The 26,619-nt window shown below is 40.8% G+C and overlaps 1 protein-coding gene across 4 annotated transcripts in view; it reads left to right on the top strand.

Annotated features, from left to right (window-relative positions):
• Nucleotides 1-26,619, top strand: part of LOC130932009 (RNA binding protein fox-1 homolog 3-like) — a 506,184-nt gene that overhangs the window by 460,610 nt on the left and 18,955 nt on the right. For 3 of the 4 annotated variants that reach the window (XM_057861342.1, XM_057861343.1, XM_057861346.1), the window contains 5 exons: nucleotides 4,663-4,755; nucleotides 7,137-7,197; nucleotides 9,220-9,273; nucleotides 25,673-25,805; nucleotides 25,980-26,019. In XM_057861342.1, coding sequence (XP_057717325.1) covers nucleotides 4,663-4,755; nucleotides 7,137-7,197; nucleotides 9,220-9,273; nucleotides 25,673-25,805; nucleotides 25,980-26,019 — 381 coding nt within the window. The remainder of the gene's footprint in view (nucleotides 1-4,662; nucleotides 4,756-7,136; nucleotides 7,198-9,219; nucleotides 9,274-25,672; nucleotides 25,806-25,979; nucleotides 26,020-26,619) is intronic. The other variant, XM_057861344.1, reaches the window with a different exon arrangement.

The following is a 26,619-nucleotide window of genomic DNA, read 5'->3' as shown; positions in this document are numbered from 1 at the left end:
ATTTTCACTCAAAATCTCTCAATACATGGCCCCATTCATTGTTTCGTTTACACAGATCAGTCGTCCTGGTCTCTTTGCAGAAAAACGGCCCAAAGCATGATGTTTCCACCCCCATGCTTCACAGTGGGTATGGTGTTCTTCGGATGCAATTCAGTATTCTTTCTCCTCCAAACACGAGAACCAGCGTTTCCACCAAAAAGTTCTATTTTGGTTTCATCTGACCATAACACATTCTCCCAGTCCTCTTCTGGATCATCCAAATGCTCTCTAGCGAACCGCAGACGGGCCTGGACGTGTACTTTCTTCAGCAGCGGGACACGTCTGGCAGTGCAGGATTTGAGTCCCTGGCGGCGCATTGTGTTACTGATAGTAGCCTTTGTTACTGTGGTCCCAGCTCTCTGTAGGTCATTCTCTAGGTCCCCCCGTGTGGTTCTGGGATTTTTGCTCACCGTTCTTGTTATCATTTTGACGCCACAGGATGAGATCTTGCATGGAGCCCCAGATCGAGGGAGATTATCAGTGGTCTTGTATATCTTCCATTTTCTAATAATTGCTCCCACAGTTGTTTTTTTTAATGGTAAATGGACTGTACTTTATAGCGCATTTATCTGCATGGTTACCATGCCCAAAGCGCTTTACACCAAGCGTTTTACCTATTGCAGATTCAGTCTTCCCAGCCTGGTCCAGGTCTACAATTTTGTCTCTGGTGTCCTTCGACAGCTCTTTGGTCTTGGCCATAGTGGAGTTTTGGAGTGTGACTGACTGAGGTTGTGTACAGGTGTCTTTTATACCAATAATGAGTTAAAACAGGTGCCATTAATACAGGTAGTGCGTGGAGCCTCGTTAGACCTTGTTAGAAGAAGTTAGACCTCTTTGACAGCCAGAAATCTTGCTTGTTTGTCGGTGATCAAATAATTATTTTCCACTCTAATTTGGAAATAAATTCTTTAAAAATCAAACAATGTGATTTTCTGGTTTTTTTTCACATTCTGTCTCTCATGGTTCAGGTTTACCCATGTTGACAATTACAGGCCTCTCTAATCTTTTCAAGTAGGAGAACTTGCACAATTGGTGGTTGGTATATATATATATATATATATATATATATATATATATTTTTTTTAGCGGCTTTGCGGTTTTTCACTTATCGCGGCGGGTTCTGATCCCTATTAACTGCGAAAAACGAGGGACCAATGGAGTTTCACACAATATTTAACTCCTTCACTTCCATTCACGGCGCTAGACATCCAGTCGCCGTCAGTGGCACGGAAACATCTAGCCCTCCCAGTTCAAATGGAATGTCTATCTTTCAAATCTGGTTTCCTCAATCCAGTCCTGTTGGAAAGACAGAACGCAAGCATCAACCTGTCATCACGCACTTTATCCCCCCCCCCCCCCCTTTTTTTTTATGAGCGCTGCCCTACAAAGCGCATTACCCAGCATGCCTCGCTCGCGGACTTATATAACCCAGCGAGCGGGACATTAATAAACAATCTATTTCCTATGAAGCCATTTGCATTCAATATGTTTGTCTGCCTTGAAAAATGGACGCCAGGCTCGGGCCTCTTGTAAGCTAATTATTCCTTTGTGTGTGTGCGAGGGGGGAAAAAAGATGGAGGGGATAACAGCGGTCGGGTGGATGTCCAAAGGATTAATTCTGCCCTCAATTCCTTTTTTGAATTTATTTCTTTATCTCTATCCCCCCACAAGTAGAGAAGCCCGCGTTATAAATGCACGATGGGGCTGATGATAGATCTGGCCAACTGCTATCACACCGTTTCTCACATGTATTACGTTGGCCAGAATTTCTCAGGCAACACAAAAGTGGAGATCTGACAGTACAGCATATGTTGGGGTACTATATAGAGGGTATATACTTTGAATGTTAGAAGGTTCACTGTAGGGCTGCCACAAACGATTATTTTGGTAATCAATTAACCATGGACAATTATGTTTATGATGAGTCGACTCATTGGTTCATATGTAAAACGTCATTTAATGTTCCATTATTCTGGGCTTAAAAATTTAGCTAGAAATATGCATTGGAACTCTCAACGATGTGCTTAGAAAAGTTGGATGTTATGGAAGTGTATGATTGTTTTGCATTGCAAAAGCAGATATGCAAGTCTCCCTTGGATTCATTACAAAGATAATCATTTGCTTTGAGCCAGGATGACAGAAACAGGATACTTACTGATTGTTTCCTATTTTTTAAGTACCGTATTGGCCCGAATTTAAGACGGCCCTGATTATAAGACGACCCCCTCTTTTTCAAGACTCAAGTTTGAAAAAAGACTTTTTGAACACCAAACTAATTTTTATACAGAAAATAATTACAGTACATCCGAAACAAATGATTATAGCAATATATTTGAGAGAAAAAGCATGTTATTTTGCCTCATTCAAATCTTAATATCTGAACATTTAAATATGTATACTAAAGTGCAATCACATTCGTAGATGAATGGCTCCTGGTTTTTGAAATGTAAATAAACCAACAAAACAACAAAATTGCAATAACTGCGTTAACCAGAGGGAAGTCAAAGTGAAGTCTTACTGTAACTGTGGTCTTGAAACAAATCTGAATAAGGAAAAACATTGCAATGAAATAATGCAAACTGGTTAAACTAGGAGCTGAGATCTGTCATGACGGAACATCGCTTCAGTGATATCTGGCGCCATCTAGCGTCGTGAATGGGGAGAGTAGCTGAGATGTGTCATGATAGAACATCGCTTCAACGATATCTGGTGCCATCTACCGTCGTGAATGGGTATAACGTCTAGACCGCGAATATAATACGACCCCCTCTTTTTCAGTCTTATTTCAATGCGAAAAACACTGTCTTATATTCGGGCCAATACAGTATTTTTTCTAAAAAATAAAATAAAAGAATAATAATTAAAAAAAAAGATCATAATCCCTGTTTTCTTCTTTTTCATTTCGAATTTTATAAAATTGAATCTACAGTGAGGAGCGGACGTATTTGCACCCCTTGTGATTTTGCAAGTTCACCCACTTTGAACATCGTCAGAAGTCTGAAATTTCAATCATAGATGCATTTTCACTTATTGAGACACAATCTAAACAAGAAATCCAGAACTCACATTGTATGATTTTTAAACAATATTTTTTTTAATTTATTGGGGTTCATAAGTATTTGTACCCCTGAGAAAATCTGTGCTAATATTTAGTGCAGAAGACTTTATTTGCAATTCCATAGGTCAGACGCTTCAGTAGTTCTTCACCATGTTTCCACATGTTTCCACATATGGAAACAGGGACTTTGGCCCAATCCTCCATACAAATCTTCTCCAGGTCTGTCAGATTTAGGGGCTTTCGTTGAGAAACACGAAGTTTCAGCTCCATCCAAAGATTTTCCATTGGACTGAGGTCTAGAGACTGGCTAGGCCATTCCAGAACCTTGATATGCTTTTTACGGTGCCGATCCTTGGTTATTCTGGCTGTCTGTGTCAGGCCATTGTCATGTTGGAAGACCCAGTCACGACCCATTTTTAATGCTCTAACTGAGGGAAGGTTATTCCCCAAAATCTCACAATACGTGGCCCTGGTCATCTTCTCGTTAATACAGTGCAGTCATCTTCTCGTTAATAAAATGCAGTCATCTAGTCCTATATGCAGAAAAACACCCACAAAGTATGATGCTACTACCCCCATGCTTCAGAGTAGAGACGGTGTTCTTGAGATGGTACTCATCATTTTTCTTCCTGCAAACACTATGAGTGGAAAGCAAAAAGCAAAAAGTTCCATTTTGATCTCATGTGACCACATGACTTTCTCCCATGACAAATCTGGATCAACCAAATGGTCATTGGCAAACTTTGCATGATTTTAAACCATGACGTCTTAGTGTAGGAAGCCATGCTTACAAATCACCTATTTTAGTCTAAAAAGTCCATTTGCAAGGCTCCTTCAAAGACACACTGAAATATTTTTTAAAAATTTGAGCCTCCAAAGCCAGTTTCAATCACCAACATCAAATTTAGTCGATATGTTTATCAAGAGTATACCAACAAAAAAGTCACGGGGTATTCCTTTCAAAGATGAAGTTGTCTTTGAGTTTTTTTCGGATCTCTAGCAACTCTGAAGCACGTAAACTTGTGAACCGGACAAGCGTAAATTGGCAAAAATGAGGTTTTTCCGGCAATGCCTGTGCTCAATGGAGTTTTTCTTTTTTTTTTAACCTTGTTAGCACATTCGAGAGATGTTTTCGACACAAAACTGTGAGCGTTTCCAGTTATCCTTCTCAAAGTTTGTTGGCGTTCCCCCAAAGTCCGAGCGTCAAACCGATTGGGGAACACGCGACGCAAACATCACCTCGCTGACTTGAAAGCGACGTTAATTAGCGCAACACCTCCACGAGCACAATGTTTACACCTAAACGCCGCCAGACATCTTCTTTGCGTTCTACTCGCTGTCGTTAATTACCCGAGCTCAGCGCTTGTTTTCCTGACATTCCGCCTTTTTAATTGGGCCGAGCCGGACCCGCTTTGTCAGCCGGGTGGTCTTTTGCCCGCATTTTGCGCTTTGCTAATTAATCGGGCGACTGGCCTCCGTCCTTCGCTGCTCACCTTCTCTTTTTTTGTGTGTCTTTTCTTCTTCTTCTTCTTCTTTGCCTCCGCCGCCGCCGTCGCTGCCGTCAGGGCTTTGGCTTTGTAACTTTTGAAACGAGCACAGACGCCGACCGCGCACGGGAGAAACTAAACGGTACAATCGTAGAGGGACGCAAGATCGAGGTGCTTTCTCTTTTTCTTCACGTCTTGTTTCCCGCAGCACGACGGCATCCCAATGATGATGAGGAGGATGAGGATGATGATGACGGCGGTGCATGAGTGCATGCGTTCGGCCGTCAGACGCCAGTCTGTTGGCGTCTTCGGTTCGAGCGGGAAAAGCCGTCGTCGATCGAAGCACGTTTTGACTTGTTCTGTTTTTTGTGCATCCGACTCAGGGTTGGGAAAACTTTTTCGAACTCATCGGCTGCTGGTGATTGTGATAGACGTCCAATCGTGTGGCTCTTTACGTTAGATTATCACTGGTGGACGTCCATCCATTTGAACTGAGAGGGTCCCAAATCAAATGGATTGGACGTCGATCGCAGTCAATGACAGCCAATGAGTAAATGAGACTGATGTGATAAGTAATTTCACGGTACAACATTACAACTAATGAAATTATATTTTATTTTAAAAAAAATAAGTGTCTATTGATTAAAAAAATGACATGCATTGTATTTATTATAATGCATTCAATTAAAAACTAAATTCATATTGGTGTCACCAAATATGTATAATTTCATTGTCTACAGTAAAATAAAATGATTTTGACCGAATAATTTTAGAAAATATTGTCAATATGAACACATTAATTTGCAAATATATTTTATTGTATTTTTATTTTACTATGATTTAATTTAAAAAGAAAAAAAAAAAAAAGTAAATGCATCAGTTTTTTTTATTTCCCTTTTTTATACGGTATACTCAGAGGCGTCGCGTCCCATTAGGCAAACCAGGCAATTGCCTAGGGCCCCCAGCCAGCAGGGGCCCCCAGGGGGCCAATAGATTTAGCACACGCAGCTTTACTGCACTGTCGCACTTATCGGTGCAGTGAAAGCCTTCACCTGCTCTACAACCCCCCCCCATGTGACTCAGCGTGAGAGTGAGCGGCGATTTGGCTTTTTTTAATTGGTGTATATCCAAAATGAAGATAAGTTATCCTTCTGGAAGCTACAAAAGAAAAAAAAAAACGAAGAGGAGAAAAGGAAGCAAGACAGCGGTAAGTGTATTATGTTACTGTAGTTTTATGTCCTAATGTAGTAGAAGCCGGGCACTTTGAGTGTCCTAAAAAGTGCTCTATGAGACCGAGGTTTTATTATAGTTTTATTAAATATGCTCTTGCTCCAAGTCCAACTGTCCCCCTTACTTGCACACGCGCGAAGGGCTCCGTGTTGCTTATTGCCTGGGGCCCCCGGGGACCATTGCTACACCTCTGGGTATACTATTATACTAGTATTCCATATGAATTTCTCATGACATAATATTGACTCAATTTGACCCATTATTTAACAAAACATTTTTAAATGTGATTAGTAATTTTAACCAACAGATTTATTTATTAATTACGATTACATTTTCTTTTGATATGAAAATATTTCCAACTCTTTTTTTAAATTATATTACAGGTAGTCCCCGTTTTACGAACGACTTCCGTTCCTGAGCTTGCAATCTAACCCGGATTTCCACGTAAATCAGAATTAACCCCTTAAATCCCTCAAAAAACCCTCTAAATTAAAAAAATATATATCCAAAAACATGTATTATACGTCGTTGTACTGTCCTCGTCAAAACATCGGAGCTAAGTCCTAGCTAGAAACTGAGCTAAGCTCCGAAATGACGATGTCAGACGTCCGTGTGGTTTACTGACTTTATTCAGCCGCTCATGACATCAACACTTGCAGAAGGAAACTAAAATAAAATGAAACTAAATCAGTCTCATCTTTTATAACAGCAATTCAAATTTGCATACAGCAATAACAAACGATTAGCATGTATCAGTTAGCGTCCGCACATGATCAAAAACAATCACACAAATTTGCCCCAAGTATTAGACCACAATTGAAAACGCACAATACAGTACAAAATGGGGTTATATACAGCAGTCACTTCTGGATGCTTCACAAGCAACAAATGTGCGCGCAGGCTGTCGCCTCTGTCACGGCTGCTCTGTCTGTGTATGTGTAGGGTGGGCGGGGGCATCTGTACAAGCGCTTGTTTCCTGTTCTACGCTTCATGCGCCAAAACAAAAAGCATGCATCACAACACAAATGTCACATTAAAAATAAAAAATAAATAAAAACGATGAGACGCAAGCGTCGTAATGTCGAAATCGCGTAAGTCGGGTCCGTCGTAATCCGGGGACTACCTATAATCAGTTATATGATGCGTATTTTCTTTGTTTTTCTCAACCCTGATCCAGTTTTTGCTTGCGTTGGGTTTTTTTTGTTCCTTCTCGCTGCTTGCTGCATGCAAGCGTCTCTTGCCGTGGTTTGTGCATCCCAGCAGACTTTTCGGCACGTTTTAGGGTTTTTCCATGTGTGCTGAAGCTTGTTGATGTCATTCAGGTGAACAACGCCACAGCACGAGTCATGACAAACAAGAAAGTGGCCAACCCCTACACCAATGGTGAGTCGCAACCCCAGCACCTCAACACATGCTTCAAACATAACATCTACGCCTTAACCCCACCATGCCCCACCCCCACTTTCAAACTTAGCTTTTTCTTCTTAAAGGCCTGACAGTCTTAAAACCATTATCAAGAAACATCATGCTGCGTTCAGACCAGCCACTTTTCTTCTCGTCGTGCAATTCCTAAAAATCTGATGTGAAGCTGTATCCAAGTTTTAGGCCTTGTTCAGACTGGCAGGCAAATTCTGATTTTCAACCAATCCTGATTCAAACCGGATGGCTCTTTTGTTATCTGATTTTTGCGAGATGGATTTAAACCACATACTGTAGGTAGTTTCATATCAGGTTTGGACAAGATGCTTCTCAGTTTGTAACTGTAACTCAGTCTGTTGTAGCGTTAGCTTAGCGTTCGCATTAGCATTTAGCGCGGTGACTCAGTGTTAGGGGTGTGCCATCTTAGACACACCACGATTCGATTCGATTACGATTCAAGATTCACGATTCACGATATTGACGATGATCAAGGTTATCACGATTATCACGTGTGTCGATGCATCGTACATTACTAATTAATAAAGTAGACAAACAATTTTTTGTCCATTATTTATTTAAAATATCCTAATGATTCAACAGGAACGATGGAAACATGCCCATATAACAAAAAGCTGCCCTTAAGCTGCTTATTTATTTATTTATTTTTACAAGAAAGTGCAAAAACATTAACCATTTTAAAGGGAGTACTTATTTCTCTCAAGAGTACAATAAAATTTACACTGGTGGAATGAATTCCACATTTTCCGGAAACAAAGTGTCATTAAAAATAAGACTTCTTTTAACCAATATACTTTGTTTTCACATATTTCTGTACTACGTGTTACCACTGTACTTAATCATGATTTTTACACGTTCTGCCTATGAAATACACGTTAGCGAATTAGCTAATTAGCTTTGCGCTCGGCGTTAACTATTAACACCTCAAAAACAACAACAGTAAAGGCTAAACAGTATAAGAGGGTTCGTGTACTCACCTCTTATAGACGCACACGGGTCTTAGCAACACACTCAGGACATTTTTCAATTGACATGACTTGAAACTACAGCTCTAAAAAATTACTGTGCGGTCGCACAGAAGCGCAACCGCTGGTTTCTGCTTTTTTCCCTAACTGTCTCATACACAAATTTATTTTCCAATCTTTTGAAAAGGAGTAAATCTCACTCAGTTACAGGCAGCATCAATTATAACATGCATGCGTCCGTTAAAGTTGTCCGGGCGGCAGACATGTCTTGAATTTCGTTCAGCTACGAGCGGCTGTCATAAAGTTATGTGGGAAAGTCATCGTTTTTTAACCTTTATGAATCGTAATCGAATCGTCACGTGTTGACTTGCGATGCATGTAATAATTGATTTTTTTGGAACTCCTGTACTCGGTGTCTTCTTAAACTCTTGGAAAACGTTTTACATTCAGTTCATAGCGTCCAATGTATTATCATTGTGAAAACGGTGATGTCCTTGTAGACGCTACAGTAATGTGCTCGTCTGACTTGTTCATTCGAAATTGTTGGAAACCTTTATTTATTTATGGACTAAAACTTTTGAAGTTTATATACGAAAACATTTTGAGAATTGTCGACTAAAAATAGACGAAGTATGTCTGATTTTTCGTTGACTAAAACTAGACGAAGATTAACACTAAAATATGACTAAGACTAATAAGTATTTTCGTCCAAAAGACGAAGACTAAGACGAAAAGTAAAATGGCTGCCAAAAACAACACTGGTTGCCACAGCAACCTGTCAGGTATTTTAATAATGTGGCTTCTGAACAGGCCCAGATCTGATTTGGACACTTGATAAAAATAGTGTGAACAGTCAGCCCTAAAAATCTGATTGGAATGAGATGTGCCTTCACTCTGCCTTCCTCTTTTTTTAAATCCAAATCCATTAATTTTGACATTGTGACTGTGAACAGAAATCATTGTTGGAATGTAAGTGTCTTTTATGTTGAATTTGTTCCTTCAGGCTGGAAGTTAAACCCAGTGGTGGGCGCTGTCTACGGTCCCGAGCTGTACGCCGGTAAGTCCGTCGGCACGGACGGCTAGCTTAACATTGGAAATGGATGATAAGTGGCACTCTGACAATCCCCGATGACAATTTGACATGGTCAGGCCAAGACAACAGATTAAACGTAGCTTTTCAACATAGCGAGCGCCGTGTTGGTAAAAGTCGTCATCGCCGCATTTACCGAAGAAGCGCTCAGTGGGGTTTCCCCGTCTAGCCCCGCCACCATCTTTATGAGCGTGTGTTATAAGACGCCTTTGCACTTTAATGAGTACCGACTGCCGCCGTTTGATTCAGAGGACATGCTGAGCACACGGCGGCACTTTTCTTCCTTTTTTTGCTCAATCTATGGCAATCGTTCGTTCACGCTGCCGTTTTATGCACGGGCACTAAGTACGTACATAACTTTACATGTGCTTTTATACAAAACTTTAACATCCCCGTGGAGTACACCTGACCCCGCCCCTGCACACAAACGCTGGTCGCTTTAGTAGGTACTGTGTCGCATGATAGTTGGGTTCATTTTTGTTAACGAATTGACAAATATTTTTTATAGTCTCTTCTTCATATAGATACATTGTTGACCACAAAATTGTTGGAGAGCTCTTCTTTAGCCTCTTGATAGTAAGTACGGTATCTTAATTTTTTGTTGGAGGCGGGTTGTCTTTTTTTTCAATAAAGGGACTATACAAGTTTTTTTTTTTTTTTCAAAGTTATTAAAATACTTTTCTCCTTCATGCATGCTCCATCAATGCCCTATGTACTACAGAGCCTTGACATTTTTACTGAGACTGCCCCAAAAAGCCCTTTTTCTTACCTTAGAGAGACTTCGAGTTAAACACTCTATGCGAACATGCGCCTGTGCACATCCACGTGAAACCCCGCGGCAGCAGCGCTGTTTCCACTTGGCAAAAACACGTTTCCAACCCACTTTTCTAAACCACTTAGGACTTGGAATTAGTAGAAAACAATCACATTTGCTGTTTTTACGTTTCTGGTGCAAATTTGATGGGCCAACCGTTCATTGCTTTATGTTTTACTTGTACAAACATGCGCGCCATACACACAGCTTAATACGGGTTGTAGTTACACTCATAGAATTCATAATGGTATTGACGGGACGCGGGACCGATTAATAGGGGGCCTGCATTGTTGGTGTGGTCGTCAAAGCTGACCAAGTGGATTCACAGACAAACAGCTTTTCGGTTGAAAATTCTTGTGAATTAATGCTTAAATACCTGAATTCTTCATAGATATCGACGTAAAACAGTTTTGATTATTGGTTAAAAACAAAAACACAAAACGTGCAGTTAGCATTTATTTTACATAAATACAGTATGTCAAAGTACGGTGCTAGTCTGTTGGTCAATGTGGCGGCCGCCATATGTTAACAGAGCTTTTCCGGTGAAAATTCTTGTGAGTAAATGCTTAAATCATTGAATTCTTTGTTGACGTAAAACAGTCTAGATCCTTAGTAAGAAGCAAAAAAAAAAAAAAAAAAAAAACGTGCAGTTAGCATTTATTTTACGTAAATATGTCGAAGACTGATGCTAGTCTGTCAGTCAATGTGACGGCCGCCATATGTAAACAGAGCTTTTCCGGTTAAAATTCTTGTGAATAAATGCTTAAATCCCTTTATAGATATGAATGTAAAACAGTCTCGATTCTTGGTTAAAAGCAGAAAAAAAAAAAAAAACGTGCAGTTAGCATTTATTTTACGTAAATATGTGGAAGAATGATGTGGCGGCAAAGCTTTTTACGTTAATAATTCTTGTGAAAAACGAAAAATATAATAATTACCTTAAATCCTCGAACAAATCACTCCTGAGACAATCCTTCCTGTTTGTATGCGGTACAGCTTTCATACTTTTTCAACATAAATCCAGCGTTGGATCGCTGCATGTGTCGCTGCAACTGACTGCGAATAACTGAAGCAGATTGTGGGATCGCCCCATACTTGAAGTGGCGCAGTGAAGGTCGAATCTGACACGTCAATATCATTATGAAGTCTATGTTACACTTAAGGCCGGAAGTGGCAGTCGTGACTAAAGCAGTGAATGGATTGGCCCTGTAAAAAATATATTGACATTTTAGCACTGAAAAACAGTGCGGAAAAACCGTAAATACCATATTATTTTAAAGTATTTATTTTAATTTTGTTACATTACATACATACATTACAAAAAAACAGAGGAAAATAAATATGGCGGAAAACACTCAGATGACTTGAAGTTCCGCTCTGGGTCTTCCAATTTGGCCAAATTTCAAAATTCTCTGATATGCATGTGTGATACATCATTGGAAATCTTAAAATCTCAATTTTGTGGGGGAAGAAAAATTTGGAACAGGAGGGCATTTTTTAAAAAAATGTTTTTTAAACAGCAAAACCCTATCAGGAGGTGAGAGCGCGCGAGAGCAGAATTAGAGACGCCATGACTTTAACGAGATATTATCGCCTACTTACCTTGTTTCGATCCAAAAAACTCCATGTAGCATGTATCACTGAGTGTCAAGACACAGCTGTGAATAGCCACAGCTGGATTTTGGGGGGATTTTATGGGTGAAACGATATTATATAACAAGGGTCGCGATGCAGAAGTCGCAGACATCAAGGAGTGGTTGAGATTTTCTTTTTCATATATTTACCCTTTTAAACGATTTTTTTTTTTTTTTTTCCAATTTTTATTTGTTTGGATCGATTATTTATCATCTAACATATCGGAGAAAATGCGACAATAATGAAAAAAATACAATTAAGCGATAGTTATGAGGTAGATATGTGTGACTTTTTTACAGACGCCTTTTTTTTCATTGTTGCGTCATTTGTTTAAAGGTTTCAATGCAAGTGAATAATTTTTAAAAGTTTTTTTCCTTTTTTTTAAACTAAATATTAGACATCAATTAATGATTCTTAGCTAAAAATGACAGACATTTTGAATAATAAATCTAGTTACTTACCTTCTTTTTATGGCTGGGTTGAAACAAAAGTGGTTGCGCGATGTCTGTAAACGGGGTTTCCAGGGTAAAACAGACAAATTAAAAATAGTTCGGAGGCTTAATGCGCCATGATTCTGCTATTGCAGCATATAGACATATTGTTCTATCAAACACAACAGTTCTTTTGGCCTAAAATACAGCAGTTTATTTAAAAGAGGACTGCAAGAACAGAAACTGCTTTTTCTGTCTTGTCTGTGTTTTCCACCATATAAGTACTTCTTTTTCAAAATGTTTATTTTCTTCAGATTAAAAAATTATTTTAAAAAAGAATTCATAAATATTGTTTATGGTTGCAGAATCCAAAAATGATCTGCAAATATTTCCTTGTGCTATGAAAAAAAAAATCATGGACTTTTTTTATTGCAAAATATCTTCAAACGTTCTGATACAATATTAACCCCTTGATGCCTATTGCCGTGAATTAGTGACAGTCCAGATCAAAGCAGTCTCAATGTTTTTTCCCCATTGATACCTGCTGCTAATTTTCACCATACATCAAATTAATCTTATTAACATTTTCTTTTTCATGATTTATTAATATCTGCTTGAAAACAAAAACACAACTTATTCACTGCCAATGACAGCAATAGATATGCCTTTTATACTATCTGCTATTGATAACGATAGACCTCCAATCCATTTGAACTGATCATTCGATTGCCCTTCCCAGTTCAAATAGATTGGACGTCTATCGCCGTCAACTGCGCTGCAACATGATCACTCTCTGCCACTCCTCCCAGTTCCACACACATGCGCACACGTACAAACGATGTTATAAATCAGCGAGAGTGCGCTCCCCACCCCTTCCGGGCGGGGCCATCTGATTTATCGGCAGCTCATTTTTCAAGTGGTCTCGGCGTAAAAAGAAGAAGCCGCTTTTTACGAGGAGCAAGTGAAAGCACCGCCGTTGGAATCCGCCCCCCCCCCCCCCAAAAATAAAAATAAACGCGCGTCGGATGCAGTTTTGGGCCGCGTCTGCGGGGGCGGCGATGGCGATTAATCACGCTTTATCAGCGCTCATTTCCGTGCGGGAGATCACCCAAATTGGGGACCATAAATCGCGGTTGGCTGACAGCGCACTTCGTCTCCATTCCGTGGCCACGCCGGAGCTACAGGTTTATTGTCCTCAAAAGCCATTCTGGAGAATGACAGATGAGAGCGTGGCGACCGCTCACGCTCGCCACAAATAGTCTTCACTTGAGCCCCCTGGAAAGTTTTTAAAAATTTGCCCCGCCACACCAGTTCTCAATGGACTCAGGATTTGAAAGACCTGTCTATCATGACTAGACACGTGAAAATTTTTTTCGAGTAACCGTGTCTGAAATAGAAGAGTCAGCCATTTTGTTTAAATGTTCATAGGGCACTCATTTTACTAATAAGCTGCCATTTAATCAATTTTGACTCCCAGTCAAATTGGATTGGACTTCTCGCAGCATCAATGGCACTGACAAATAAGCATTCACAGCCAACCCTCCCAGTTTGCATGAATTATGCGTTTATCGTCAATAGCAGGCAATGAGTTAAAGTGCGTAGGACAGGAGAAGAAAAGTCTAAAATAGCAATATTATGTGAATTAGAATCATATTTTAAGACGATTCGACTATATACAACAATTTAGCAAAGCACAGATGACGAGAAATTAGTCTTTTAATCTGCCGGTTAGCCACGCCCACCATTATAGGGCTCTAGCATCCCCAACAGGTGGATGACGTCAGCGGGAGAATGGGCTCATCGGTTTTACTCTTTAGCCCATGGGGGGAATTATTAAGACCGAGGAAAACGCGACGAAGAGAGCCGCAAAATGTCATTGTTTCAGTCTCTCTACTCCAATATTTTCACAGGATATTCTTTATATCCGAGTATTTTTCCCTAATAGTGAAATAAATGGCATGGTCATGTGCTAAATAGAATATGAAATAATAAAAATCCATTTATTCACGACGACATGGCAAAATTACTCCATAATGGTCAAAACTGTCGACTTCACCTTTACTGTCGCACCTCCCAAACGATATTTTATGCCACCTAAGTCAGGCTTATGTCATTCACCCTCCCCGGCTTCGGAAAATGTAAACAAAACAAGAGGCCTGACAGTTTGCCGACATGCTAACCTGAACCGAGTGATGTTCCAAAGTCTACGAAGCGGAAAATCACACAAAACTAGCCCGGATCATTTCACATGACGACTGGGTTGTCGATTGTCTTCGCCGATCAGCAACCGGCCCGGCAGCGAACAAGTTTGAGGTTGTCGTTCCCCTGCTGAGGGCAGAGGGCTCGTTTGCGGGGAAGCAGCTGGACAATGACTGCCGGACAAACCGGCCGATGTCGGAGGAGCGTGTAGCTGCCAAATGGTTAACACGAATATGGCAAAATAATGCTTTACTACACGGCGAAGTCGTAAACGGCGAGAAACTCATATAGAAGTGCGGCAGCAGTTGTTTTGCAGCTAACATTACAGAATGTGTATGAAGAGAGCTTTTTACATGACCATTCATGATCAAACGTAAGTAGTGCTTTATTTAAAGAAAGTTTGTAGTGTTTACTCTGTAATCGCTGTATTTGCAGCTATTTTTAACACGAAGTTGCAATTTCTGATCGTTTGGAAAATTTGACAGAACACCAGGCACATGAAGAGGGCAATAAGCCGAGTATGGTGCTCTCCCGGCGGGGGGATGTGCGACAAGCCGCCGGTCGTTGGCCGAGGGGACAAGGAGCATGTCAGCCACAAAATGCAAGCCACCTACATACTGTATTAAAATGATCCCAGTATTTGACATAATACAAAACACGATGTTTCCTCACTTCCTCGTAAGTCCCATGGTCCCACAGTAGTAGGGCTTGTTTTAGCCAATATCCACTGTTGAATGGGAACCTTTTGAAACCCCAAAAAGGCGCACACGCCTCTCCCTCGTAAAGCAAGATTTTTCTGCAGCCGTTTGGCTGGCGTGATGCGAAAAATAAACAATTTAATCCGCAAAATCAGCTGAATCCTTAGTCCTTCTCACACAACAGTACAGTTGTATAGACCCCAAACACCAACGTCACACAATCACGTGATCGCTGTAATGTGCCGCCATACTGTCCGTCATTGTGTGTCCGTATTTTCAAAGATCGTAGTTTCTAAAGGTGGATTCACTTGCAAATCATGGAAGCCCCGGTGTTTTCAGACGCTGTAAACTCATTGGATGAGTTGCATAAAAGCCCTTATTTGGAAAAGCTTCGGTCGATCCAGTCGCCAGATCCATATTTGATGCCCAAACCGATGTTTCCTCCCGTCCGGTCCCGTCCCGTCCGTCAGAGCTCGTCCTGAGACCACAAAATTTCCAATCATACTCCAGTTTATGTCACGATGAGGAGTCGGGTACCCAAAATCGGCACCGGCCGAATATAAACCGACATTTGGTCAGCTGACCGTCACCGTTGTCACGATTGTAAAATGAAACTTGATCGACAACGGGCATGTGTGTGCTGAAAAATAGCTGCCACGCGTGAAACGTCCCCCCTGACGGGAGCGCTTATTTATAACGCTTTATTGACGTGAAAACATCAAATGTTTTCATGGATACATTACAGTAATGGATTTACGACTGTAAGATCAGTTTTAAATAAGTAAATTACACAAAATATTAGTACTGTATTTTAGTAACAAATCGTGGACTAGGCCACATAACCATCTTTGAACAGAAATGTATTAGTCTACAGGTTTTCACGACCATATCCCAATGACAATCACACAGGTATGACATTTATTAGTTCAAGCAGAGTAAAATAATACATATTCACGGTACAAGAAAGCCGTTTCCGTGTGGGCGCTCCCGTCAGGGGGGACATTTCACGCAGGGCAGCTATTTTTCGGCACAACACCTGTTGTTGCTCTCACCTTCTTGCTGCGCGACCGTGGCGACGAGCTTCGTAGTCTCCGTCTGATGATGTCTGCGATCGTGTTGGCATCATATTGATGTTTTCGCCGCTGTCTGACGGCTGTCGACACAAACGCATCATAGACCGAGATAAACAAACCGTGCTGCTTTAGAGATTTGCATTTTTAACAATGGGCACACAGCAACTACTATAATGACCGTTTATTTTCTCTGTTACTGCAACCAAGCACCACACATGCCTTCACCATTTTGATTAATCAATGTTAACGATTGTCAGGAAGGTTTTTGGGTTCGTTTACTAGGTGGTGATTCCTTAGACAAGCAGAAAAACACGCAGTAATAGGAGGAATGTACGTAGCGGTAATATGTAAACACGATGAGCTGACGGACAATATGGCGGCACCAGTCAGGGGGGCGGATTTGTGACGTCACGTGATTGGGGTCTATCGTGAAGAGGACTCCTTCTCCCATACACGTCACAGCGCCCTCTTCCTCAATGCAAGACCGAAGCCGTAAGTAAGTCTGTCATTTTCGTAGCGCGGGATTTCAAAAATGGAATAAATATAATCAATCGCTTCTTCACACATCCAAGTGGTCCATTTCATTCGGGAGCATAAAATACCGCGTGTATTATGAAATAAACATGCTTTTTCGTGTCACAGGCACTTTAAATTCTATGAAATTTAAAAGAGTTGTTGGGGACCACCACGAGAGTGCATTTTAATTTGATGTTTCTATTTTGTTAACATTTTGTCAGTTTATAATTTTATTCATTCATAGAAAAAAATAGTCGACATATGATCGCTTCGACACATAATCTTTTCGACATTCCAAATTTCGCCGTTTTGAAATCAAAATGGGTCATTCTTCTGAATCACGTAGATCCGAGGAGGAAAAAATGGCTGTCAACGAGCGAGTGAAACCGTTAACTTCAAAACCGTAGTCCATCCTCAAAACTACACTCTAGTCCGATTACCTAGACCTATCACCGCCACTCTCTTCTCGTGACAACAAATGACTGACAATAGTGAGAGACGGGAGCACAATTATCACCAATCAGCAATGAGGAGGCTGAACCCCTCTCCATCCCAGTTTCTCGCCCGGACCCGTTGGAAATTGCGGCAAGGTAAGGGATTAACGTCAAAAATTGTTAACTTCTTAAAGCTAAAAGTTTGAGTGATGTCCTACTGTATAATATTCTTCATAAATCATTCAATCGTGTCGTTCGATCAATTCCTACGCTTGTAATGGTGTCTATAACACAAGTATTCGCTTAATTTCTTGATAACTGACTTCATATAGTCCTCGATATTTCACCGCCTCGTAGAACGCAGTTACTCGAGGTAGCGCTAACTGCGGAGGGGCTAACTAGCACCTTTCACACAGGGCTTTGCTAGTAAAGTTAGCAAACGTCAGTTGGGATCTGAACTGTCGCCAGTTGGCCTTGTGACAAGTTATTTAAGGCCCCTTTGTAAAGCGCTTGTTAACAATTTAAAAAAATAAATAAATAAATAAATCATGAGCAATGAGATAACTAGAGTGATGAACTAGTCATGTTCAGGGCTTCGTTAGTAAAGTTCTGAATGGTCACCAGTTATTTTTGAAAACAAGTTGTTTAAGGCCCCTCTATACTCTCCGATAATTACAGGAAGAGTTTTGCCTTGTTGTGGAGGTCGTTTCATTTGTTTAGCCACCGAGAGTTTATCAAACCGGAGAGCTCCGCTACATGTCGCATTTTAAAGTACCCCCATTCCCGCGCTGTTCGTACTGTTTATCCAGTATGATGCCCTATCAATCGGAGTTGAGGACCATGGGACTAATTGCTTTGGTTGAATGTAAATAAAGTTATGATCACTACAGTTAATGCTTTTGAAGACTTGTAATTTTTTTATTCTATCTATCTATCTATCTATCTATCTATCTATCTATCTATCTATCTATCTATCTATCTATCTATCTATCTATCTATCTATCTATATCACATAATAGTTAAGTGAATGGAATTTATACTGTACCTGTAAATTCAGATTTTATGCTGTACAGCTGTTCTCTCCTTAATGCAAATGGCGACATACTGTATATTTTATAATTTAGATTTTGTATAATTTGCTACTTAATGCGTCTTATATGTTCTGATTTCAGGATGAGAGATTTAGACTTGTATATGTTAAATTATTATGTACCGTGTTTAATTCGAGATGTCTCTGGTTGCCCTATGAAATGCACTTTTCCGCGCATGCCGTGTGTCCATGTTACTTTGTCACCTTTCCTTTGTTACATCCGACGACATGCTCGAAATACCACGATTTATGACGGTGCCGCAGTTTCTTTCTTTTCCCGCACGGCGGATTTTCCTGTGAGAGAAATCAACATGGGTTCCAACATTGTTAGTGCAGGTGGTGATAAAAGGTCAGGATTACCATTGAAATGAAGATGAAAATGATAGAGAAATATTAGCGTGGTGTGCGCTAACCTCAAACGCCAAGGATGCCATGCCCCAAACTGAGCAGCAGGTCAGCCATTTTGGCATGTCAAAAAAATGACAACTTAGACGGCTTTTGTGCCATGTCGTGTGTATAACCAACGCCAACTTTACAACAAATTGTTCCGCTTCAGTGAGACAAATCTGCCTCACTTGTACCAGAACGCTTTATGTTAGCGTCCACTTTACACGGAGCATTGAAAGTATTTCAGTGTTTGCAAAAGGAACTCTATCCATGGTCCTGTTGTTTCAGAACCATGGACAGCTACCGTGCAGAACTGTTGCAATGAACCGCCGCCGCCTTTCCCTCAGGGCTGGCGAACAAAAGAGGTGGCGAGGGGAGCTCCTTTTTTTTTTAATCCGGAGGACTGGTGAAATGGAGAAAAGGGAAGGCTAATTGCCGACTTAATAAATGCGGACAGATCCTCTCTTTGTCGGCGTGTACGTTTGGGGGCTAATTAAGCGTCAAACTCTTGATGAGATAAAGCTGTTTGGGGTCCCCGGCGCGGATTAAACGCTCGTGTTAGCCGCTGAAACATCGCCAGCCGCCGCTTATGGCCCAATAAAACACATAGTCAACTTTCACAGACTCGTACTTGTATATGGGGTAAGTTCACACCCCCAAATAACCAGGTTTTGCTGATTTTACACTAATAGACAGCCATGAATTGAAACTGATATGAAAATAGGAACCACAGGCTGTGCATTACTAGGCAGTGCAACTATGTGATTAGCCTCAGCGAATCAGGTAAGGAATTGGAAAAATAAAGGAGGAAAATGTTTATCAGAGGCTACAATGCAAAAAATATATAAATTATGTTTAAAATGTTCAGAAATAGGTAAGGATCAATACATTTGGATTTTTTGCAAATATTTAAAACAATTGTTTGAAAATATTAAGGAATTTTTCAAATACATAAATCAGTGAGCCATGTATGTTTAATTGATAAAGTGTTAGAATTTTTTTTTTTTTTAAAGACTCAAAACAAAGCTTTTTATGTTACAATACAAATGCTGTAAAAATAATAATGATCTGATTTAATCTACGTCAAAGTAGAAATGCGAGAATGTAAAAATTATAAACGTGAAACAAATCTTTTATTTTTTTAATCTCTTAAAATTGTGAATTTTTGTCATGAACAAAATTAGACATTTCTGTTAAAGGGTCATTTAAATCATATTCATGGCGTAATGATAATTAAATGTAAACTATAATAATAATGACTTTGCTGCCTGTATAAAATTCCAGTAGAGTATGGAAAAAATGTTGTGAAGAGGTAACAATTGCAAAGTTTTACCCGTTACATATTTTCCTCCTGGCTTTTTTCTTTTTGTTTGGCTTTGGCGTCCACGCTGGCCGTTGTTGCCTAGCGAGGTGCGACAGCGGCGTGATTTATGGCTTATTATTGAGGCGGCGTAGCCTATCGCCGCCTCGTTATGAGTTTACCTCGGCATACATCAGTACGCACGCGTCGCATACCGATGTCAACAAATACATAAAAGAACAACAGACTGTTTGGGCCGTGCTTACAAATGCTAACTAGGCCGATGCAGTGTCGGAATAAATCATCGAGGGAGGACTCACAATGCCCTTTTGCTTTTCAACTTGACGGTCATAACCGTCCAATCCATCTATCGCCGTCAGTGGCAGCCAGTGAGTTAAAAGTAGCGCTGATCCGAACTGTACGATGAACCGGCAGCTGAAGGCAGTTTAGATGAACATGGTAACACAGGATGTGAAATGTAATTGGGTCAAAAAAGTCAAATATACATGCCATGTTTTTTTTACTGTGAAATAAAAATGTAATATTTAATTTGAGAAATTATACAAAAATTTTCAATCGCTTGTTTTTTCCCTGCTTAATGATGGGATCTAGATCAAGAGATGTCATACAGTGTATAACTAAAATGAGTACACCCCTCACATTTTCTGCAGATATTTAAGTAAATTGTTTCATGGGACAACACTGACAAAATGACACTTTGACACAATGAAAAGTAGTCTGTGTGCAGCTTATATAATAGAGTTCATTTATTTTCCCCTCAAAATAACTCAAAATTTAGCCATGAATATCTAAACCCCTGGCAACAAAAGTGAGTACACCCATTAGGAAATAAATACATCTCTAAATGTCCAAATTGAGTACTGCTTGTCATTTTCCCTCCAAAATGTCATGTGACTCGTTACAGGAGTGCTGTCAGCATTGCTGCAGAGATTGAAGAGGTGGGGGGTCAGCCCATTAGTAATCAGACCATACGACGCACTCTACATCACTTGGTGTGCATGGCTGTCACCCCAGGAGGAAGCCTATGCTGAAGACATGTCAACAAAGCACATGGATTACTGGAACCATGTCCTATGGTCTGATGAGACGGGCGGGCTTTCTTGTGTACCTTCTTCTGAAAAGGTTTCCTCCTGGGGGTGGGCGTGGGGTTGGTGGTGCGTCCCCTCTTGCCATCCCTGAAAGCCGGTTGATGTGTGTGCGGGTGGCCAGGGGGACCACCCTGGATCCCGGGGGGGGACGATGGCTCCTTTGCTGGGCTGCGGGAGGAGGGATGGGCTGCGCTGACAACCCCCCGGGTTGGCGCCCACTCGTCTGCATGGCTGTCGCGTGCCTGGTGGGGCTCGCGTGCGACTGGATATGATTGGGCGCCCTAGGTTGGGGGGGTCCAGGTGCCGGGATTGCCGATGGGGCAGCGTAGGGTCGGTCGCCAACAAGCTTACACTCACAAGGGATTAACACGATTACTGGGTTGTAGATCACAAAGCTGATTTGTGTGCATTCTACCCTTTTCAATCACTTAGCTTATAGACTCCCCCACCCCCGTCCCCTTCTTTCCCTGGTCAACAGGCACCCCACATGGTGTCAACCGGGAATGCATCTAGCTGACGGTAGCACCAACATATTAATAGTGTAGGCGTTCAATGTATTTCTTGTTGTTGTTTGTGTTTCTTTTCTCTCTTCTCTTGTGTTTCTTTTCTTCCGTTCCCGCCTGTTAACACCTTCCTGTTCGCTGCTTTGTCATAATAAACGAGGTATGTTGAATGATCACAATGGGAGTATGTCATACTCTCAATGTGAAACATTAAAACTGTTCAGACTAACCGGACACTTAGACTTCCATTCTCCGTGTCAAAAAAAGAAGAGGCTTCCTCCTGGGGTGACAGCCATGCACACCAATTTGGATGGAGAGTGCGGCGTATGGTCTGAGCACAAACAGGCTGACCCCCACCTCTTCAATCTAAGCAGCAATGCTGACAGCACTCCTATAACGAGTCACATGATATTTTGGAGGGAAAATGACAAGCAATACTCAATTTGGACATTTAGGAATGTACGTTTTTTTCAAAGAGGTGTACTCACTTTTGTTGCCAGGAGTTTAGATATATATCTGCAGAAATGGGAGGGGTGTACTCACTGATTTGATACACTGTAATTATACAGTGGCACCTCAACATACGAACATAGTTACATCCGACATAAAACCCTACACCCCCCCGCACATGCCTGAGGAACAGCATGCAAAAGAAAACCGCCACATTAGAACCCGATTTGTTACATTATTATTTATCATTATTATTCTGATTTGTATTTATAATTTATTTGTTTTGCTATGTGTAATTGCTATTGGTAATTGTTCCAGCAGTATTTATCAAGGATTTAGCTTAGGTTTTTGGGCTTTGGAACGAATTAATAAAATTATCATGTATTTTAATGGGAAAATCCCGCTCGACATACGACCATGTCGACTTACAAACCAGGTCCTGGAACGAATTAAATTTGTATATAGAGGTACCACTGTATAATAATAATATATATATATTACTCATGTACTGGTATTTATGACATATATAGTATTAATAAGAATAAATATAAATATAATAATGTAATATTTGCATATTAATCGTGTGTCTATGAAAGGATCTTCGGATGATTTAGGGCTTTAGAAATAAACCTGACTAAAATAATGGAATCAAGTTTAAGTTCAATTTTCTTTTAAAAAGAGAAAACATGCTAATATTTGATAAAGATGAAGTACAGAGACAAACTGCAATCCCATTTTTGTAGCAATTGAAGTGCTCCCCGCTCGAAGGGTTAAAGCCAAACATGAAGCGTAACCCTCCCTCGTCCTTCACCCCAAGCGCCAGCCGCTCGCCATTGGTCCGAGCGCTCCCAGATGGCCCAGATACGGGGGTCACGGCGAGGTCGGGGGGGGGCCTCGGCCGTCCCGGCCCATCTGTTTCATTTTCCCGCGGGGAGCTTGTGAACATCTCGTCACCTTCACCCTTTTTCCAGCTCGGTGGCGTTGTCGCATCCTTTACCTGAGAAGATGCCGACCTCCACCAATGCGCCACGTGTTCGGTCACAAAAAATTTGTCGAGCACAGAGTTAAAAGACACATCAAAATAATGAAAGAGTCAAAAAGACTCAGTAAAACAAGAGAAAATGAATACAAGACAGCCCCATCAGGAATACAGTGAAATATGCTCAAAATAAGAAAAGCTTCATCATCATCAACAACAAACACAATAAAGCCAATCATTTTAGCAAGAACAAAATATAATGGAAGACAATAAGGTAGTATTCTACCTTATTGTCTTCCATTATATTTTGTTCACAAACACCAAAATACAATCGTTTGCAATGAATATCATTGAAAAACTACAGCAAGACTCTAAGAATGCCTAAGCACCCAAATTCAAAGCATATTTCAGCCCTCTGTGACCTTTGACCCTGCTCATCATTTCAACGACCTTTGCAAGTTTGATGATAATCTCTTCATTCATTCTTGAGTTATCTTGAATAGAAATATGAGACAGAAAAACGGAACCGACTACATAACCTCTGCCTTTCACCTTACAAACAGTCCAGAAATAGCAATAAAATAGACCCTAACAACTTAACAATACAAATACCTGTCAAGTTGTACGATTTCGGCGTAATTTTTACAAGTGAGCACTGATTTTTAAATGTGTACGCCGTACGTTCCAAATCTATGTTTTTCGTGCATTACGTTTTTTTTTCTCTGTTCGGATTTTGTCACTGTTTCGGCAAAGAGACAATGTGCGTTACTACGTTGGTTGAATCACGCGAGAAAAGTCAGAGACACTGAGAGAGAAAAGTGTCTGTTGTGACGCTGTACCAAACGCGATGCTAGGCTAGGCGGCTCCAATATTTCCTGACTGTAGCCGACAGCCTACATTCTATGCCTAGATATCACATGCTTATAGAACTACATGCGAAATGACAAGACGGCGGCATTAATAAACAGCCACCATTTTGAAGCAGTAGATTTCTCAGAAAGGCTCTGTTGTAGTGAACCTTCCTAGCGAATTTAAGGAACTTTTTATCTAAAATACTCCTAGATTGGCAAAATCTTGACTTTAACCTATCTTTAAATAATGAAACAGTTTTAAAAGTTTAACTTGTCGAAAGTAGACAGAAGGGAACTAATTAGAGGCGTGCAAAATTTCCGATTCTTAGGTTATTCGCAATTCGGCCGTGGAAGATTCGAGAACGATTCACAAACATCCAAATTCCAATTATTGAATTATACCAGGTATAGCGCAGTCAGCGCGGTCTTTGGGACGCAATGAGGAATGGACCGAGAGTAAATATCATGTGCAGCTAATGCCGCTAGGTAAAAAAAAAAACAATAATACCTGACTGCGGCCGTCAGCCGCTACAAACAGCGCCCAGTTGGTAGTTGCTACAAACATACGGCAACATACGGCTATGGTAGATATCACATATATCTAGACTAGATGTGAAATGATAGACTTTCCTGCGCTAGTAAACAGGCGCCATATTAAAGCAGTAGACTTCTCTAGAAGGCTCTGTTGTAGAGAACCTAATTACTTTTTATCTAAAATACTCCCAAATCGGCAAAATCTTGACTTGAATTTATCTTTAAATGATGAAACAGTTTTAAAACTTTCACATGTCGAAACTAGACATCAGGGAAATTATGGAATAACGGGCGCAATTTTAACAACTTTAACGGTTGATTCACAAAATTAAATTAATTGAATGTAGTTTAAAGCTGCTGATACAGAATGGGGACTTGAGTATTTTATTTACTGTTTTTACTAAAATAGTAGTTTGGTTTATTTAGCCTGAGAGGATTTTTGAACAATTTTGGAACAAATATACAAAACTTTTTTTTTTTTTTAAATGGGGGAGGGGGGCATCAATAATCGATTTATACTCGAATCGGAGTCTCTGAATCGTAATCGTAATCGAATCGTTAGGTGCCCAAAGATTCTCACCTCTAGAACTAATGCAAAAACGGTAACAATTTTAACAACTTTAACAGTTGATTCACATTAAATGATTTCCAAACATAGCAAAGGTTACTATGTTTTTTTTTGTTTGTTTGTTTTTTTGTTTTTTTAATGAAATAATAATAATAATTAAATTTTAGTAATCATGATGTAGGCGAAGATATTGATTGTTTTTTGATTGCACCAGATTATATGTTACAATATTACCAATAAATTCATTTTATTTTAAAAATTGAGTTTTATTTTTGTTTCATATTCCATGCTATATACAAGGGCATACGTCACTATTTGTAAGATTGCCAACGGCCTCGGGTTGACAGGTATGAATACCAAAAAAAAATACAATCAAGCTCAGTAAAACTAAAAATACAATAAAATATATTTTTTTTCAATTAACATAATGCAATGAGTTAGAATATAACCCAAAGAGATGAAAAACAACCAAACCAACTCAAATTCAATAAAATATAATATAAAACCCGAGATAATACAGTAACTTGCTATAGAATACAGTTAAAATGACCGAAAATGTAACAAAACCAAACTACAAAGTACAAACCAAACTCAAAAACTCAATAAAAAAACAAACTGCTGTTGTCTGCTAGCAGATGGCCATGGAGTGCAAATTGTACCTTAGCTTTCAAAGTGGGAAACTGAAGGTCAAACAGTATATGTATTGTTGCGCCCCAGCATACCTTTTACACAATCTGCTGGTAGGTAAGCAAAGCAATACTCTCACTGTATTTTTCTTTGTATATGTCTCCGTAGTAACGGGCTTCCCATACCCCGCCACGGGCACCGCCGTGGCTTACAGGGGCGCCCACTTGCGAGGTCGGGGGCGGGCAGTCTACAATACGTTCCGCACGGCCCCTCCGCCGCCGCCTATCCCTGCTTACGGAGCGTGAGTGTCTCTTCTTACTCTTTTCTTGACCTGCTCTTGTTTCGAACTGCCATCGACAACGATGGCATACCCTTCCACTTCAAATGGAATGGACGGCCATGGCTGTCGATGGCAGTCAATGAGTTCAAATTAAAATTTTGGAAATTGCTTTTAATCTTGTTTTGTCCCTGGCAGGGTGGTGTACCAAGATGGCTTCTATGGTGCTGAGATCTATGTGAGTACACTCAGAGGGTGGTGTGGGTTGGGAGGGATAGTGGGGGGGGGGGCCTGAGGGAACAACGTGATCCCCCCACAGTGTTTGGCAGCATCCCACTCTGACTGCCAAGTCGGCGTCGATTAGCCCGACGTGGCTTCTGCCAAGAAACCTGACAAGAACACTTAAGACCCCCTCAGCTCCAAACGCCCAGACTTCCTGTCCCGCCTTCTCCCATTTTGGGTATTCCTTATGTCCTGGGTGGGGTATCCTAGTCCAATCTATGCGATTGGCAAGTTGGGGATTGGGCGGGGGGGGTCTCGTGCAGGCCCAAGTGGAGCCCAGCCGACACGGTGCCGGAGATAAGAGGGGAGGCGGCAGATAAGGGGATTAGCTGTCCCCACGGGCGGGGTGGCTTCAGGGGTGCACACTGCCCTTGATGGGGGCGGAGGGGGTGATATTCAAATGAGTGCCATGCCCCAGTTTAAAGGGAGGGGGCTGAGGTGCACCCCCCAGCGCCACCGCCAAGATAGTGAGATGGCACAGTCGACTCTTGCTTTCATGCTGGAAGCGTCTGATAGAAAAGAGCCAAAGATATGATGACCCCTATTCCCCTGCCCG

Source organism: Corythoichthys intestinalis, chromosome 16, assembly GCF_030265065.1.
Source record: "Corythoichthys intestinalis isolate RoL2023-P3 chromosome 16, ASM3026506v1, whole genome shotgun sequence".
In the NCBI taxonomy this organism is placed as follows: Eukaryota; Metazoa; Chordata; class Actinopteri; order Syngnathiformes; family Syngnathidae; genus Corythoichthys; species Corythoichthys intestinalis.
Note: the sequence above shows the minus strand (reverse complement) of the source record. Positions and strands in the feature narration are given on the sequence as shown.